This window comes from Dermacentor albipictus, chromosome 3 (genome assembly GCF_038994185.2).
Source record: "Dermacentor albipictus isolate Rhodes 1998 colony chromosome 3, USDA_Dalb.pri_finalv2, whole genome shotgun sequence".
Taxonomy (NCBI): Eukaryota; Metazoa; Arthropoda; class Arachnida; order Ixodida; family Ixodidae; genus Dermacentor; species Dermacentor albipictus.
Genome location: NC_091823.1, coordinates 161,137,019 through 161,155,311, shown reverse-complemented (window position 1 = coordinate 161,155,311; position 18,293 = coordinate 161,137,019). Strand labels below are relative to the sequence as shown.

Here is an 18,293-nt window from a genome sequence, read left to right as displayed (position 1 = left end):
ACTAACACAATGCATTTCGCATACATCAGCTCAGGAATGTTCAGTTGCACCTCTTGTTCATTACAGATGTAAAATAAATCAAAACCTAATTAACTACTTTCCACTGATCCTTCTAAGTCAATCACATAAAGCACGGACTATAGTGGAAATGGAGGTCACAGTTGCTTAAGTCCTCGGCTAATTTCCTCAACTGGATTGAATTTCTGCCCTTCCCATACGATTTGTACTCACTGTGCCTAAATATCTCTCTCAAGCGCTCCTAGGAAGCGTGGTATAAACCCTCGTGTTTGAGAATATCCCATAGCTCGCATACCATATTCGTAGCCATAGCCATAGCCGTATACCATAGCCGCATATACCATTCCTCGCATACGTTATCGCATGAGCTTTCCTAATATCTAGAAAGGCTATTCATAAACGTCAATTCTGAGCTACGCAATATCCATGCACTACGTTAGTGCAAAGACATTATTCTCTAAGCGCCTCCCTGGTCTAAAACAATTGTGTAGTTGCCCTAGTATAGTATTTTTCCCACCAACTTCAACAGCTCTAATGTCATGGTTTGCATTGTTATTTTGCGCGTATATATTACCGTGTAGCTATTGTTGCTGCCTCAGAACATGTAGGTGGCCTGTGGCAGCTTGTCCTATCGTTATCACCGTCGGCTAGCGGAAAGCGCCACGACATGGTCATTCTGGCGTTCGTTAGAGCACTGCCTGCGAGATTGGGCGGCGCGCGATCTCGAAGGCTACGATTAAGGGAAGGAGAGGACTAATGCGTGGGCAAGTTGAAAATTGCCGCGCCAGGTTGGCGCGATGTACGTTATGGCAACTAACAGTGTGCAATGATCATAACTACACATTTCCTACCATTGCGATACTCCGACGCACTCTTTTGCGACGCCAACCTCAAGGGAAGGTTCATCTATACAGCAGGCTACATTTACGAAGTGCAGGAGGTGGTGGTTGCAGGCGGTACGAAGATCACCGGGGCATGCCATCCTCAAACTATAATCTACGCAGTGACAAGACAGAAAATTTACTATAAAACCTACCTGCACCAGCATGCACAACAGGTTCTTGTTTTCAGGTTTCTAACAAGCGAATAATTCAATCCACTGGCGAGTCCTTGCTGCGGGAAAGCGTAATCAGACTGCAAGTGGCGCTCTGCAGCCGTTCACGGGATGATGTCAAACTCGACGATGTAATGACATTTAGAGTAATGGCAATCTTAGTAAGGTCATAAAATAAATTAGGTTAGTTATATTTTAAAGACATATAAGCCCGTGACACCCCCACAGCACTTCATCAAGTAATGGGCGACCATTCGGATAAAATGAATGAAAAAGCTAGAAGTAGTTCACTTCCTGCTCGTAGCGGAAAATGTGGAAGTAGCACTAATTGGCAGTTAGTAATATCTGCTTGACGAAACATGAGTGTTTTGAAAGTGTCATTCGTACCTTCTTCATGCGGCGACGAGATGATTTGCTCGCAGCACAGTGGAGGCAACGATGTTTATACTGATCAATCTAATGGACGTCAGCGCCGCCCAAAGCTTCTGGCTTGAGACGAAAGGTCACAAGCTATAGTCATCATTTTTAAAACGTAAGACTATGGTTTATGCCAGCACTTACGGACACCTGCACTCGTGCCGAACAAACGAGCACAGAGAAAGATCACCAATGGAAATGAGCAGATGTTCAAACAAGACATGTTCAAAGGAAGATGGAAAGTTCAAGTGAGGAGCAGTAGTCGAACAAGTGAGGTTTCGACAATAGGACTTGTATTTCTCAGGGCGGCAAGTGCGTTCCTCAGCATCTTTTTTTGCACGTGTAGCTCACTCTTCGCCCCCCATAAATGGGGAAGGAGGAAGGCATATAGAATGAAGCGTGGTATCGCGTAGCTAATGTAAAAAAAACAAAACAAAAACAAGAAAGACAGAGGGAGAAGACGGACCGAAAAAATTCGTAGGGACGCAACATTCATATGGGGACAGATTACCACCGAAGCTGTTTACGCTGCATGCATCGGCTGCGCGCGTAGTCTAGATACCTTATGGAATCATACGCTTTTTAATACGGCAACACACTACGCTCACACAAGCGCCGCCACGGTAACCGCTCCTCCCATGCATATGTCGAAACCACTGCTGTGGCCGTTCTGGCATCCCCGACACGCGTGAAGTGATAACCAAAGAAGCCCAGGCAACGTGCAAAGGTGCCCTCGCGGCAATCTTTCCCCATCTCATTATTCGTCAAGCACGATTTATAACAAATAAAGCGCATTAAAGCCAACTGCGACACCAAGTGCACTTGCTAATATAAATACAGTGTATCTCTTACAGCGCCGAATTTATGCAGTTCATATTGGACCCAGAGCATTAAGCTTATTTTTAAGGTTTGCAAGGTGCTCGAAGCCTGCTTCACGTTCGCCGCGTGTCGTCCCGCTATTTCACTGTCTCCGTGTCGGCCGACGCATTCCTGTCCATTCCTAGTACGGACGTAAGAGCCAAGGTATACCCGTGGGCAAGCACGCCTGGTATTGCACTATCTGCGCGATCGGCGCACACATTCCTGTCGCTCATACGGACGTAAGTCGGCCAGAGTAACTGCCATCTTCCCCTCCCATAGGAACGCATGCGGGTGATGCATACAGGACCTACAGGTAAACAGCTCCGCTGTAAAACGTCTACGGGAGGGACGAAAGCAAGTTTTGAGTGATGCGAGCAAATGTGAATAAGGGGGGGGGGGGGTGCTTGTTTTCGTTTCTCTCGTGGAGTAGAGATAGTAAGCAGAACCAAAAAAGAAGGAACAAACTTAGGTAGTGCTACGAATCCCGTAGCACTACCTACGTAGCACCTCTCCGTAGCAATCCCGTAGCAATCGTAGCATCCTAATCCCGCAGCAGTCCCGTAGCACCACTGCAAACATCGAAGATCGCTTTAAGGATGAGGCCCGCGCGGACGCGCACTTTGGCCACGTCGCAGGTCGCTTTCAAGATACGGCGCCCGCACGCCTGCGCCGTAAGCAGCCGCCGGAGAAGATCGCCCGTCGCTCGACTGTCCCCGGTGCTTCCCGCGCGACAGGGAAGTGCGCGCTTCCGACGCGCCTTCCTCGCTTGCACGAGGGAGAATGAGCCGTGTTCACCGGCTCACCTTCGTACTCTTTCACTCGCACATATAGCGTACGGCACGCGCCGACGATTTCATCGCCCTTGGACTTCATACCGAAGCCCATGGCCACGTAGACGTCATAAATGCGCCTGTAGTGTCCATATAATTACTCTCGCAATAATTAAGGCTACTGGCTATATTTGTGTGAACAATGTCGATCGAATGGATGAAAAATATCCTTCTGAAACCTTGATTGATACCTATTGGTTGGAGTGTGTTAAAGACATGTGAATGAGATACGACTCTATATATTATACTGTGGCAGACAGAAAGTGGCTAAAATTTCCCCACTTCCACTATAGTAATAGGTTCGCCATGCCCCCCTGTACTACTAAAATTAACTTATTTGACAAAGCAGTTTCTATTGAGAAAGGAAAACTAAAAACCATGGTTTACAGAAATCCTGTGTATAGTGAACATTCTTTAGATTAAACTAGGCATTACCCGGCGACACTATTACCGGCCAATATTTTTTGTCTACTCCAAAGCGTTAGACAAAGTGTGTCATACTAAGCTACTTGTGAAACTTGACACAATATTCAGAGGTACACACGGAAACGATTTGCTCGGCTGATAAGCCATGACTTGTATCTGCGGTCCCAGTTTGTTCATGTCATAAAGAGCGCACATTTTCATTCGGTATTTCCTCCGGTGTCCCACAGGGCTACGTATTAGGACCACTATTGTACTTAATTTACAATTATGATGTCGTAAACGTTGTTACTAAAACTTGTGTGAAGCTCCATTTTCATGTAGACGATGATGTCTTGTACTCTAAAATTACTATTCAGTGGCCAGGAGATGCTGAATAATGGGTTCGATGCCTTCTGGAACTAGAGTAAGACATAGCAAATTAATATTAACTTCAATAAAACGGTATCTATGACCTTTTCGAACAGAAAAACCCGTGAAATTTGACTACACAATTTTGAGAAGATTTTGACTTATGTCACGAAGTTCAAGTATCATGTAGTAACGGTTTCTTCCAATATAAAATAGCACAAACATGCTAATTTGTTCCAGGGCACTAAAGCAACTTGACTATTTAAAGAGAACACAAAACCAGCAACCAAGCAGAGAGAACTAGGAGCATATAAATCGTTTGTGAGGCCCGCTCTAGAATATGCATCTCTTGTCGGGTCACCTCACGCCGCATATGACATATCAAAGCTTGGGGTAGTGCAGAAGAAAGCTGCTTTATTTGTATTTGATATTATCGCAATTTATCCCCTGCTCGGTATGCTGGCTTGCTATCGCTGGTGCCGTTGGCACATAGATGTACGTGTTAAAGCATTATAATGCTGCACATAATTGTACATGCTTGTTTTCATCGGCCAACCTGTAGCATTTGTTAGCTCCTCAGCGTGTAGAACACAAAGCGGTGATCCTTTGAATATTGTTCCCTTCTGATCTTACTTAGGTAACTTCAAATTTTCTTTCTTACCATTTGCCACTAGATTGTCAAACAACCTACATATCACCGAAAATAGCCATATGTGCGTTTTTTACAAGATGTTCATTGTACGTTGTGTTTGCATACTTTTTGATTTCGGCTATATCTCAGATCTAAGACATTAGAATTCGCATATAAAGAAATGAGCGAAAATAAAATATATTTTGTGCAGGCAAAAAGCACAAGACAAATCTGTAGTGATCATGGAGATTACGCTCACTATTTAAATAATGTGAGGCCAATACCGATTCCAAGTAGTGATCGGGAAAGCCCCCTAAACAAAGCCTACAAAAGCATGTAAATTAGAGAGGAGATTCGCATTAGCCAGAAATCAGTGCACAACACAGTACAATTAGCTACTAGCATTCATAACAAAAGCTAACCAAATATTTAGCAACGGACTCAGTGTTAAAGCTTTCTTACTGTTCTCCATCCGATAAACAAAGTATTTCCATTTATCAGAAGTGAAATAATGACAAAAGTAGTCGAAGGAATTCGGAAACAAAATGTGTCATAGAAGTATTGTTTTCCTTTTCGCGGCGTTAGCGTCGATCACAAGTTGTGAGTATGCCTGTATGGATACTACTATACTACTACTACTACTACTACTACTACTATACTGTCATGTATTGCTTGCGGTAGTCAGGTAGTATTTCTATTACGCTACGACCAAACGGGATCTTTTATGCGCCTTTGCGGCGCACAAGTCCTTCAGTATCCGAGTTCAACAGCGCAAGTACACCAGAAGGGCCAGAAGAGAAAGCAAAGTGATGAAAGCCCCTCTGGTGTTTTAAGAATATCTATAATAGCGTCAATACGTCTGAAGTAGGCACATCTATCTATCTATCTATCTATCTATCTATCTATCTATCTATCTATCTATCTATCTATCTATCTATCTATCTATCTATCTATCTATCTATCTATCTATCTATCTATCTATCTATCTATCTATCTATCTATCTATCTATCTATCTATCTATCCACGCATCCGTCCGTCCGTCCGTCCGTCCGTCCGTCCGTCCGTCTGTCTGTCTATCCATCCACGCATCCGTCCGTCCGTCCATCCGTCCGTCTGTCTGTCTATCCATCTATCCATTCCCGCATCCGTCCGTCCGTCTGTCCGTCTGTCTGTCTATCCATCTATCCATCCACGCATCCGTCCGTCCGTCCGTCCGTCCGTCTGTCTGTCTATCCATCCACGCATCCGTCCGTCCGTCTGTCTGTCTATGAATCTATCCATCCACGCATCCGTCCGTCCGTCCGTCCGTCTGTCTGTCTATGCATCTATCCATCCACGTATCCGTCCGTCCGTCCGTCTGTCTGTCTATCCATCTATCCATCCACGCATCCGTCCGTCCGTACGTCCGTCCGTCCGTCTGTCTGTCTATCCATCTATCCATCCACGCATCCGTCCGTCTGTCCGTCTGTCCGTCCGTCTGTCTGTCTATCCATCTATCCATTCCCGCATCCGTCCGTCCGTCTGTCCGTCTGTCTGTCTATCCATCTATCCATCCACGCATCCGTCCGTCCGTCCGTCCGTCCGTCTGTCTGTCTATCCATCCACGCATCCGTCCGTCCGTCTGTCTGTCTATGAATCTATCCATCCACGCATCCGTCCGTCCGTCCGTCCGTCTGTCTGTCTATGCATCTATCCATCCACGTATCCGTCCGTCCGTCCGTCTGTCTGTCTATCCATCTATCCATCCACGCATCCGTCCGTCCGTACGTCCGTCCGTCCGTCTGTCTGTCTATCCATCTATCCATCCACGCATCCGTCCGTCTGTCCGTCTGTCCGTCCGTCTGTCTGTCTATCCACCTATCCATCCACGCATCCGTCCGTCCGTCCGTCTGTCTGTCTATCCATCTATCCATCCACGCATCCGTCCGTCCGTACGTCCGTCCGTCCGTCTGTCTGTCTATCCATCTATCCATCCACGCATCCGTCCGTCTGTCCGTCCGTCCGTCCGTCTGTCTGTCTGTCTATCCACCTATCCATCCACGCATCCGTCCATCCGTCCATCTGTCTGTCTATCCATCTATCCATCCACGCATCGGTCCGTCCGTCAGTCCGTCCGTCCGTCCGTCTGTCTGTCTATCCATCTATCCATCCACGCATCCGTCCGTCCGTCCGTCCGTCCGTCCGTCCGTCCGTCTGTCTGTCTATCCATCTATCCATCCACGCATCCGTCCGTCCGTCCGTCTGTCTGTCTATCCATCTATCCATCCACGCATCCGTCCGTCCGTCCGTCCGTCCGTCCGTCCGTCCGTCCGTCCGTCCGTCTGTCTGTCTATCCATCTATCCATCCACGCATCCGTCCGTCCGTCCGTCTGTCTGTCTATCCATCTATCCATCCACGCATCCGTCCGTCCGTACGTCCGTCCGTCCGTCTGTCTGTCTGTCTATCCATCTATCCATCCACGCATCCGTCCGTCTGTCCGTCCGTCCGTCTGTCTGTCTGTCTATCCACCTATCCATCCACGCATCCGTCCATCCGTCCATCTGTCTGTCTATCCATCTATCCATCCACGCATCGGTCCGTCCGTCCGTCCGTCCGTCCGTCTGTCTGTCTATCCATCTATCCATCCACGCATCCGTCCGTCCGTACGTCCGTCCGTCCGTCTGTCTGTCTATCCATCTATCCATCCACGCATCCGTCCGTCTGTCCGTCTGTCTGTTTGTCTATCCATCTATCCATCCACGCATCCGTCCGTCCGTCCATCTGTGTGTCTATCCATCTATCCATCCACGCATCGGTCCGTCCGTCCGTCCGTCCGTCCGTCTGTCTGTCTATCCGTCTATCCATCCATGCATCCGTCCGTCCGTCCGTCCGTCCGTCCGTCCGTCCGTCTGTCTGTCTGTCTGTCTGTCTGTCTGTCTGTCTGTCTGTCTGTCTGTCTGTCTGTCTGTCCGTCCGTCCGTCCAACCGTTTGTCTGTCTGTCTGTCTGTCTTACGCTGACCCAGTGACCCAAGTTGTCTAGTGGCTTAGGCACGTAGGGTATGTCTTCGGGGTCGTGATGCCGTAGTGGCCGTTCTGTCGTCGTTATTGCAGGTTCACCACCTGACACACAACGGCGTCGTTTTCACGCATTGCACACTTACCCAGGGAAGCAAGTTTTCTAACAGCTTTGGCCACAATTTATGTATGTGCTTGTCGTTATGATGCGATCATGAATGTTGCATTGTCATTCCAGCCTCGTCATCCGACTATCTCCATGCTGTCGTTGTCACGTGAGCGTCGTCATTCATTCTCTGTCGTGCCGTCTTCGCGACGTCGCCGTGGGCATTCCATTGCCGTTTTTCCAGCTTTGTCATCCGACTTGCGCCACGACCTCATCGTAACACGTTTTCCGTCGACTCAGTGAAGCCAGCCATCTATAGCATGGGCCACTAGGTGTGCGCTCGTAGTAATGATATTGTCGTGTTCCCAACATCGACATTCCAGATTAGTCATCCGGCTGTCACCATGCAGTCGTCGTCATACATTCATTCTCCTGCCATCGTGGTCATTAAATCATTGTCACTACAGTTTCATCCAATTCTCGTCATGCCGCAGTCATCACCCCATCGTCGTCATGCTGTCGCCATACCAGTGTCTCCACCATTGTCCACCTTTGCCATTGTCCCATCGTTGTCACACCGTCGTCGTGGTGCCGTCGTGGTCGCTTAATTGTCGTTATTCTAGCTTCGTCAATCGCCTTTTGTCATGCCACCATTGTGACACCTTTCTCGCCGCCACAGCGAACCAAGTTGTCTAATAGCTTAGAACATTAGGTGTGAGCTCTTGGTTGTGGTGCCGTCGTGGTCATTGCAGCGTTGTCCCAGCTTCGACATGCAACTCTCGTCATGCAGTAGTCGCGCACTGTAATGCCAATGTGGTCGCTCCATCGTCGTCAATCTAGTCTCGACATCGGATTCTCATCATGCGATGGTGGTGGCGCCACCTGTGTCATACAGTAGTCATGCATTCACTGTCATACTATCATCATGATGTCGTCATGGTCGTTACATCGTCGTCACTCCAGCTTCGTCACGCGGTTCTCGTCACGCCATGATCACCACGTCACTGTCGCCATACCAAGGTCATCATATCTTCATCTTCATCATATTGTCCTCATGCCGTTGTCATGCCATCTTTATTACCGCGAAGTTGTCAGCAGCGAAAACTCAGCAGCGAATTCTACTTTTACACTTTCCTATGTTTGTGCGCGCGTTGTTAACTGCGCTTTACAACATGTCCAAAATGTAATTTCCAATATCCTAATCATATTTTGTGCATTGCATATGTGAATAAATATATTGCTAAGTGCCTGCATTACTCTGTTTTTAAAAACGAATACTGCATAGCCACAGCTACTGGCCGTCAAATAATAAAGCGTAATACAGCATATCAAAGTACATTACATACAGCTGCGAGCTCGTTCCTTCCAAGTTTCCCTTACACTCGAAGATGTTTCAGTAATCGGCAATGCCATTTTACTGATGAAAAACACACAACTGCAAATGAACATAAGAAAAACGCCACAAGCGATACGCGGATTGTCAGCAAAACACATTGCAGTAATAGCTGGATCAATCCGCGTGCGTTTCGTATAAGGGCCCTCTAATTCTTACGGGGATTTAGCGGTGCACGGAGGCGAAAAGGGATAAACACAAGAATGCGCGTCATGATTCGAGTTTACGCGGCGACGTCGCACGGTTCACGAGAACAGTCAACCACATTCACACACGCGCACACACTACGCTCGATGTTGGTGTGCCGCGAGATCAGATCGCGCTGGCAGCCCGAACACGATCGAGGAGACACGCTGACGCGATCCATACCACCTCTTCATCATGTCACGACAGTTGCACTGGCTTGTAGCATTGAACCACAAGACACAGCAGTCGTCGTGTAATCGCTACATGACAGACACACTCAGCGACAAGAAGACTCATGGCGCACTCGTTTCCACAAACACAGAGGATGTTGTTTAGTTCACGTCTAGATACTTCATGACATATATATATGCCATGAAGTATCTAGACGTGCGCTTGTAATGCGTTACCGGTCCATTTTATGCAACGGAAAATAAAGTGCCATCTTGAGGAACGTCACGTGATAGCCAGCGCGCTTGCTTTCTGCATCCAATCCTTTCTGGCGCCAACGCTAGCCAAAGCGCGGCGCGGCACGCTGCGCTCAGGCAGCTTCTAAGAGGACCGTGTTCCTCGCTCCGCTAGCCCGCTAACGACTAAGCGGACGGCGCGTGCGCTTCCGCGCTTCCGCTCTGCTTATCTGCTTAGCGGAGCGTAAACACGCTCAACTAAATCACTCTATTGAGTGCTCCCTTACAAAAATGACTTTAGACTGTCTATAGAAAGTCTATAGACTTCTTATAGACGACCTTTCCTTTCTATAGATTTGGACTTTTGTTGATACAAAGTCTGTAGACTGTCTATAGACGAAAGTCGATAAAGTTTCTATTTCCTTTTGTCTATACGCAGTCTATAGACGGTCTATAGAAAAAAAGTCGATAAGGTGTTTGCTCTTTTTTGCCTACTTCCCCTCTATGGACTACCTATAGACGAAAGTCGATACAGCTTCTATCTATTTTTGTCCATACTTTGTCTATAGACTTTCTATAGACGAAAGTCGATAAGGTTTCTATTTCTTTTGTCTACTCGCAGTCTATAGACATTTTATAGAAAAAAGTCGATAAGGAGTTTGTTTCTTTATTGTATCCTTCCCCTCTATGGACTACCTATAGACGAAAGTGGATTACGGTCTCTATTTTTGTCCATACTTTGTCTATAAAATTAAATTAAATTATGGGGTTTTACGTGCCAAAACCACTTTCTGATTATGAGGCACGCTGTAGTGGAGGATTCCGGAAATTTCGACCACCTGGGGTTCTTTAACGTGCACCTAAATCCAAGTACACCGGTATTTTCGCATTTCGCCCCCATCGAAATGCGGCCGCCGTGGCCGGGATTCGATCCCGCGACCTCGTGCTCAGCAGCCTAACACCATAGCCACTGAGCAACCACGGCGGGTATACTTTGTTTATAGACTTTCTATAGACGAAAGTCGACAAGGTTTCTATTTCTTTTTGTCTACTCGCAGTCTATAGACAGTCTATAGAAAAAAGTCGATAAGGTGTTTTTTTTTGTATCCTTCCCCTCTATGGACTACCTATAGACGAAAGTGGGTACGGTCTCTATCTATTTTTGTCCATACTTTGTCTACAAACTTTCTAAAGACGAAAGTCGATAAGGTTTCTATTTGTTTTCGTCTACTCGTAGATTATGGACGGTCTATAGAAAAAAGTCGATAAGGTGTTTGTTTCTTTTCTGTCTACTTCCCCTCTATGGACTACCTATAGACGAAAGTGGGTACATGTCTCTGTCTATTTTTGTCCATATAGTCTGTCTATAGACTTTCTATAGACGAAAGTCAATAAGGTTTTTATTTCTTTTTGTCTACGCGCAGTCTATAGACGGTCTATAGAAAAAATTCCGTAAAGTGTTTGTTTCTTTTTGTCTGCTTCCCCTCTATATGGACTACCTATAGACGAAAGCCGATACAGTCTCTATTTATTTTTGTCCATACTCTGTCTATAGACTCTCTATATTAGACAGTTAATAATAATAGTCGGCTAAGGTTTCTATTTATTTTTCTCTCCTGGTGTATTGAATGTCTATATAAGAAAGTCGATAATATGTAATGCCGAGTTCCCATACTCCCCGCCCTTTGCGAAGGCGATGATATGGCACTGGTTCATGCGCGACCGGCACCGCGTGCAACCCCGGCGCGGCGGGCAAATCGTGCAGACTGCTAGTCGTCATTCGGTGCAGCTGCACCGAACGAGGATCGCGGCGGAACAGGCAACGTCCGAGTCACAAAGGTCTTCCAGGCACCCGAAGGCCCTAAACCTGGCTGCTTCCCGGACGTACACTTCGCGAGACCAGCTGGTTAAAGTCAGATGGTGATGATGTGGCAAAGGTGGTGAATAAGTCGCGAAAGCCGGCAGACCAGGTGGTGAATTCACCACCTGGTCTGCCTCTGAGTTGTCGTGGTATTGCGTGTCTATAGATTAACAATAGACAAACATCGTTAATCTGGGCCCAACCCGTGTACGCTGTAACCAAGCGCAGGTACCGGTGGATAATACGTAGCTGCGTTTGATATAAGCCACTGAAGTTGTATACTGCTGAGATTGCTGTAGAGCCTATTTGTAGACATTAGTATACACATAGTGTATACCTCCGCATTTGTTGACCAGATGATATGATCTACGTAGTCGGTCTCGGCAATCCCAAGACAGTCTTCACAGTTGTCGCATCACTTTTGCGGCAGTAGAATAAAGAAAGCAAAACGCCGATTCAATTGGTATAATAGTTGTTATGAACGCCAGCTTCAGCTACAAGTGGATTCCAAACAGGCATCGAGCTAACAGCAAGGACACTCGTAATGTTTGTAGCTGACAACGCGGACTTTGTGAATGTGCGATGAACCGATGTCGCGCATGTGGTGTTCGCGTTGTGTGTCGTCCGATTCTCGGATACTTTTCACATTTTCTTCATACCTCGGCTGCGTCACTAACATAGGGCGGTTTTTTGTTGACTGATATCCTGCACTATAAACCCATCAAAGTTTCTCATTCACTTAAAATAGGTGCCAAATCATCAGAGCCCACCCAGTATTTCTCCGGCGGTATGCCTGGGCAGCCACGCATATGAGTACCTCAATGCTGTACTGATTGCTTTGACCTATCACCGGAACAGAAAATTAGCACTAACATACGTGCGGGTGCGGGTGTATTTGGTGGTACGCTGGAAGATATGCTACAAGTACGCTGTATTACTAATCGACGCTGGCAATAATGCGTCTGAAACGTTTGAAGGGCCCTGTAATGGCTTTTACAAACAGCGCATTCAAGTTAGCGTTCCAGTCTCATACGATAGCCCACAGCGTTTGTCATACAACCTGCCAGCGCATTTCCTTCGTCCACGAAAAAAGATGAATAATGGTGATAAAGATTAATAAGCCACCCGTTCCGGCGCGCATGGCGCGCAGAGAGAGAGCGAAAAAAAAAATGAAGGAGGAAAAGGCGCTCACACTCCTCCGAGCGCGCGCGCCCTCGCACGCGGAGCTCCTGCGCATGCTCGGAGATCTTGCGCATGCGCGGCGGTGCGCCATCTCAACGAGTGCGCCGGGCACGTATACGGTTGTACCGGTGTGCGGTGTCCGCCTGAACGTTGGTGTCTGTGTATGCGTGTCATCTTTGTGGCATCACACGTCAACTACACTGAACGGTAAGCTTTAGCAAAGATGTTTTGTGTCAATAGCTCATGATTATGTGAGCGCATTTCGTAGCGCGAAGCGGCTGCATGTAGCGCAGGCGACTCGGGTATAGTGTCGGTTTGTCGTTGACATGGTTTGATAACGCGCTCTTGTTCTCGCTTCTACTATACGGAATGTTTTACGGCGAGCGATCGCTCGGGCTTGCTGATTTTCGCATAATAGTTTGGGTGCGTAAAGAAGGAAGCTACACCATGTTTTAACTTGATATTGAGCTACCACTAAGCGGATTGTGTATGTTGGGCAGCCAGTGTGGTAGATCTGATTTCGTGGCGCTTGATCCGGCCGCGATGAATGCTGCGCCGCATGTGTAGTGAAATTCTCGTGACACGCTTTACGTATATATCTCGAAATTGTGTTAGCATCAAGAATGTTCTGACAGACACGTATAGTTAAATAACTGCTAACGTACTCGGATGAAAGGCCGTGTTTGCGGGGCATGCATCAGCAGTGTGTGCACTGCCGTTTTCGCATTGTTTAAAGGTAGCAGTATTTTTAAGGTTTCTGGCAACCAATCTAAATAATTTTGGGAAGTTACCGCAAGCAAAACACGAGACTTGAAGAAATGTCAAGCGAAAATCTCTAGATTCACCCAATCTATTTATATGCAACCACAAACGCTTTTGGAGCATGAAACCTGCGATAAGCTCAGTCACTCGCAGCTTCGCAACTTAGCCGAAAAAATTGGAGCACAATAAATTAGTCGCTCCGGGAAGCACCTTTACACGGTTCAGACTGAAGGCATTGCGTTTGACGGTAGTTGGAAGATTTGTTTTTTGTCTCTTTTTTAAACAGTTTAGCAGCAGAAGTTATCTTTCGAGCTATATGAAAAGCGTTAAGCGCCTTTCGATGCTTCGGGGTTATGCAGTTTACGTGCTCTTAATCTCTAGGCAGCTGCTGGCACAGATTCGCATTGTGCCAGTCGTGCACGGTATGAAGCCCTTGTCGTGCGCAATAAGTGTTCCGGTTTTCATTACTGTTGCATGTAGTGCCGTCGTCTTGGACAGACTGCATACTATATGCGCTGTACAAAAGAAAAAAGAGCCAGATTATCAATTTGGTGGTCTTTTCTTAGTAGATAACGCACAGATTATTCAAATAATTCAGTGGACATTGCATTTGTTCTACCCTTATTAACACACCTAAGAGATCGTAACATGTTTTAGTTGATAAGTGACCTGATCAGTACGCCCCCATTCATGTGCATTCTACTGAAAGTGTGGCAAATGTATTCATCTCGAAGTATGAGAAAAGAGACAATGCAGACTGTTCTAAGCGGAAATAAATTGCAAATGTTAACGTGATTGTTCAAAACTGCAGTCAGTATGCTGAGCATGTTCGATCGGCACGGGCACATTGCATTAACACCTGAAAAATGTGCACAGTCCAGCAGGGTATCTTTGTTTCAACAATTATTATTATAGGAATCGTTTGGCATTCTCACATTTCTTTCATTTTTATGAGTACACTGTGTGTCACATGAACCTGTCTTGAAACGAAACGTACCGTTGCTAACACCGGCGACCATTATGGTTGTCTAACTGCTTATCATACTATAATATAACGAAACATCATAATGGTACTGATTAATATTGCCATGTAGTCTTTAGTCATAGGTAAACAAAGTTAACTAGAGGCATAAGTGGTGAGAGCAAATTATATAGAAAACTACTATTTAACCGTAAAGATAACTCATTGTATAGTTTTCCCTCACATTGTTGCATTTGTTTTACGCGTGTCTCTGTGTCTTCCGTGCTGTACTCGTGTGGCCATCAATTACGAACTTGCCGAAGCCCTTGTCAGCTTTATTAAACAAGGGATTCAAGTCAGTTGCATCTAATACTACATCTTAAGTGACTGACGTGTTATTCGTTTTATCTAAATATTATGGACTGGCACTACTTGGCAAGCATTAAACCATAGTATTTTTTATTGCACTTAAGCTGCAGGCGTCATAGATTGCCAGAAAATTTTCATGAAAACAGCCAGGAAAGGCTTGGAAAAAGATCGGGAAACTTTAAATTGGCCACATAGGTATGCTGTCTTGTTACATGTCAAAGTTTCCAGAAAGTCTCTGTGTTAAATATATTTTTAAAACGTTTCACTTCATAAAAATTGAAGGAAATTGGTTCTATTTATTGAAAAAAAAAGTCAAGCAGACTGACCAGGCATTTCTTACTCAATATGTTTTTTTTTGCGTTAACTAAACGTCCTGAACCTCGATAGCCTAGAAAAAATTTTCATCTTTCAAAGCACCTTAAATAATTTACTGTGATAGAATTCATTCGAACTATACTATCAGTTCTGTTTCCTAGGAGGTGCATATCTGTCGTGCCATGACACAAAGTGCTCGTGTGGTATTTCGGGTGCTCATGTGGTATACCTAACTTGGAAACCTGTTAGCATGCCCAAGAGGCCTCATTACCTGCAAGAAATTAAGGTACCATATCAATACAATCAACCCATCTGCCATCTGTTGAAGTTATGGCCAATGACCCATTCATTTAAAAGTATGAGAAATACATTTCAATGTGTACTAAGCAAAATAAATTACAATCTTAGGCATGATACTGGGAATATTCCAGTCACGTCTTCTGAAAACATCCCTCTGCACGGGCATACTTAACTACCAGCCAAAAAAAACTGTACAGACAGCCCAACTGGGTAACGTTTCCGCAATAAATATAGGGACCATTTGGGATAAGTACATTAATGCATCATATATGAACTTGTCATAAAAGGGAACATACTGTTGCTGACGCGAGCAGCAGTTGTGACTGTTTAATTGTTCACCATACCATGCAATAGAACATTGCATAAAGGTACTGATTTGTATTGACAAGCAGCCATTAGTCATAGTTAAACCGCATTAAGTATTGACTTAGATGGTTTGAGTAAATATATTCAGCTGCTTAATGAACATATAAAGAATACACATCTGTTATTTTTGCCTCATATTGCTGCATGTACTTATTTGCAGCATACACCTGCAGCACCTTTGGGACTAATGACATAAAGGTCAAGGCCAGCCTGGCGACCATGCTTGCCAAGGAGTAGTGTAAATATTTAATCTGTTTCGATAATAGCATAAGACAAGAATTTAAGGAATTCATGTATTATATCGAGCAATAAAAACGGTTAATGCATTGCCGGTGCATTTGTTTTATTTTTTGCACTGCATGATTCAGCACTATATAAATTCTTTCTGTTTATGCAACATATATGAAAGTACAGCTGGTTCAGGAGCTTTATTAATCTACTAACGGTAATGCATAAGTGCAGATGAAAAGGAACAGGTGCACATGCATAATATCTGCATTCCATGCATTTCCGTGCATTTCATATCTATAAAATGAAATGAAATACATTCAAAACGTTTTGCTACCGCATGTAATGAAAAATGTAAACTAACTTGTAGATAGCCGCTATGGAGTTATGGCCTTATACACTCTTTGTAGACTTGTCTATAAAATGTCTGTGTCTATAGAGTGTCTATAAATTAATGAAAATGCACGTTTGTTGGCAAGTGTATGCAGAATGTCATAGAAATAAGTGTATTGGATTATAAAGTTCTGTTTTTGTAGACTGAAGTCTATAGAATGTCTATAGTATATATACATTTGTCTGTAGACATTCCATAGACTTCAGTCTACAAAAGTAGAACTGTAAGCCTATACACTTGCCCATAGACATTATGCAGACAACTGTCTACAAACATGAATTTTAATTAATCCATAGACACTCTAGACTCAGACTTTTTATAGACTAGTCTATAAAAAGTGTATAGAAATAAGTCTATCGAAAGTCTATAGACAATCTATAGACTCAGACTTTTTATAGACTAGTCTATAAAAAGTGTATGGCCATAAGTCTACAGACAGTCTATAGTCAGTGTATAGACAGTCTATAGACTCAGACTTTTTATAGACTAGTCTATAAAAAGTGTGCGGCCATAAGTCTATAGACTGTCTATAGACTATTCTAAAGAAATGTCTATAGACAGTCTATAAACTCAGACGTTTTATAGACCAGTCTATAAAAAGTGTGCGGCCATAAATCTATAGACTGTCTATAGACCAGTCTAAAGAAATGTCTATAGACAGTCTATAGACTTCATAGACAAATGTCTATGGACTGTCTATGGACTTTCTATAAAAATTTTTGTAAGGGCTGTCGTGCTGCAATCTTAAAGGCTGGAAACACATGTGGGCTCCCAATTTTTTTAATTCTTTTTTTTTCAAACCTTGCAGCTCGAGGCAGGGGACGCGCGCAGCAGCGCTCCAGAAATAAAGGGCGGCCGAGGAAGACGACAATGGCTGCGAGAATAAGCAATTACTTTTTCGTAAAATACTTAAGTCCTTCTGCAGCTGTACTAGTGATAGATTGGTTGTTAGTATGCACAGAACTCACCTCATCCTTAAATTTGTTCTTGATACGGGTACCAGGCCACATGTCTTCTCATTAAATCAAATAGCCGACCCAATTGCTGAAGAATCACTAAATGCGCCAGTCACGCATGTTCTGTGGACTTATGCTGATAGCACCGCGACAAGATTTAGAAAACTATTCCTATCAAAATATTTTGCAGAACAGACATTCCATACAACAGACTTTAACCATTTCTTTTTCCCTGGTCAAAATCAGTGTGGTCCCATACGCTAATTCAAAATAACCGTCACGAAATTTGAATGCCCTATTTCACCGCAAATATATCATTTACACAGATCTGGTCAGGCGCTGTACTCTCTTGCCAGTCTGCAAAGAAACAGAAACCACTCATAATTTTTTCATTAGCCTGCCGTCGATTTGCAATCCAGATAAAGAAGTACTCCGAAATTCCTTTCCGAAAATGAGTCACTGCTAAAAATCCACTTAAAATTTCACCTAAAGTTGAATAAAATTTATTGTGTGCTTGTTTTCTCTCCTTCCAGAAAGCACCCACATTCCTCTAAAAAAAAATGTCTAACATGAGTTTGTCTACTCTAAATGATTGTACAATGTCAACTGTTTCCTAGCACGCACTTTTCTCCCCCGTGCCCTCCTTTTAACCGCCGGCTTCTACGCGAATCGCACGGAGTGAGAACACGCCTTAATATAGGAAGCAAGCACGCAAGCAAGCAAGCGATTGGGCGTGAGGTATGGTACCTTCACTAGGGGAAACAAGAGACGCGTGGAGCGATGTGCGCCCACATGCTGTACAAAACTGGTCATACAGCATGTCTAGCTGAACATAGATGCACGGGGTTCCATGCGTCTGGTATTGCGTGCAGCCGCGCTCAGCCGGCCATATTGAAAATAAATGCACAAGACGTGTTCTGTCGAAAGT

At 44.8% G+C, this 18,293-nt stretch overlaps 1 protein-coding gene across 3 annotated transcripts in view; it reads right to left on the bottom strand.

Annotated features, from left to right (window-relative positions):
- The window catches only part of LOC135905217 (uncharacterized), a 234,920-nt gene that overhangs the window by 107,202 nt on the left and 109,425 nt on the right, over positions 1–18,293 (bottom strand). For 2 of the 3 annotated variants that reach the window (XM_065436232.1, XM_070536241.1), the window contains exon 1: positions 1,055–1,233. The exons of the other annotated variant lie outside the window; for it this stretch is intronic. Coding sequence is in view for 1 of the 2 variants with exons in the window: in XM_070536241.1 (XP_070392342.1) it covers positions 1,055–1,066 (12 nt within the window). In the remaining variant the exon portion in view is untranslated. Of the gene's footprint in view, positions 1–1,054; positions 1,234–18,293 lie in introns of those variants that run through there. 3 annotated transcript variants of the gene reach the window in all.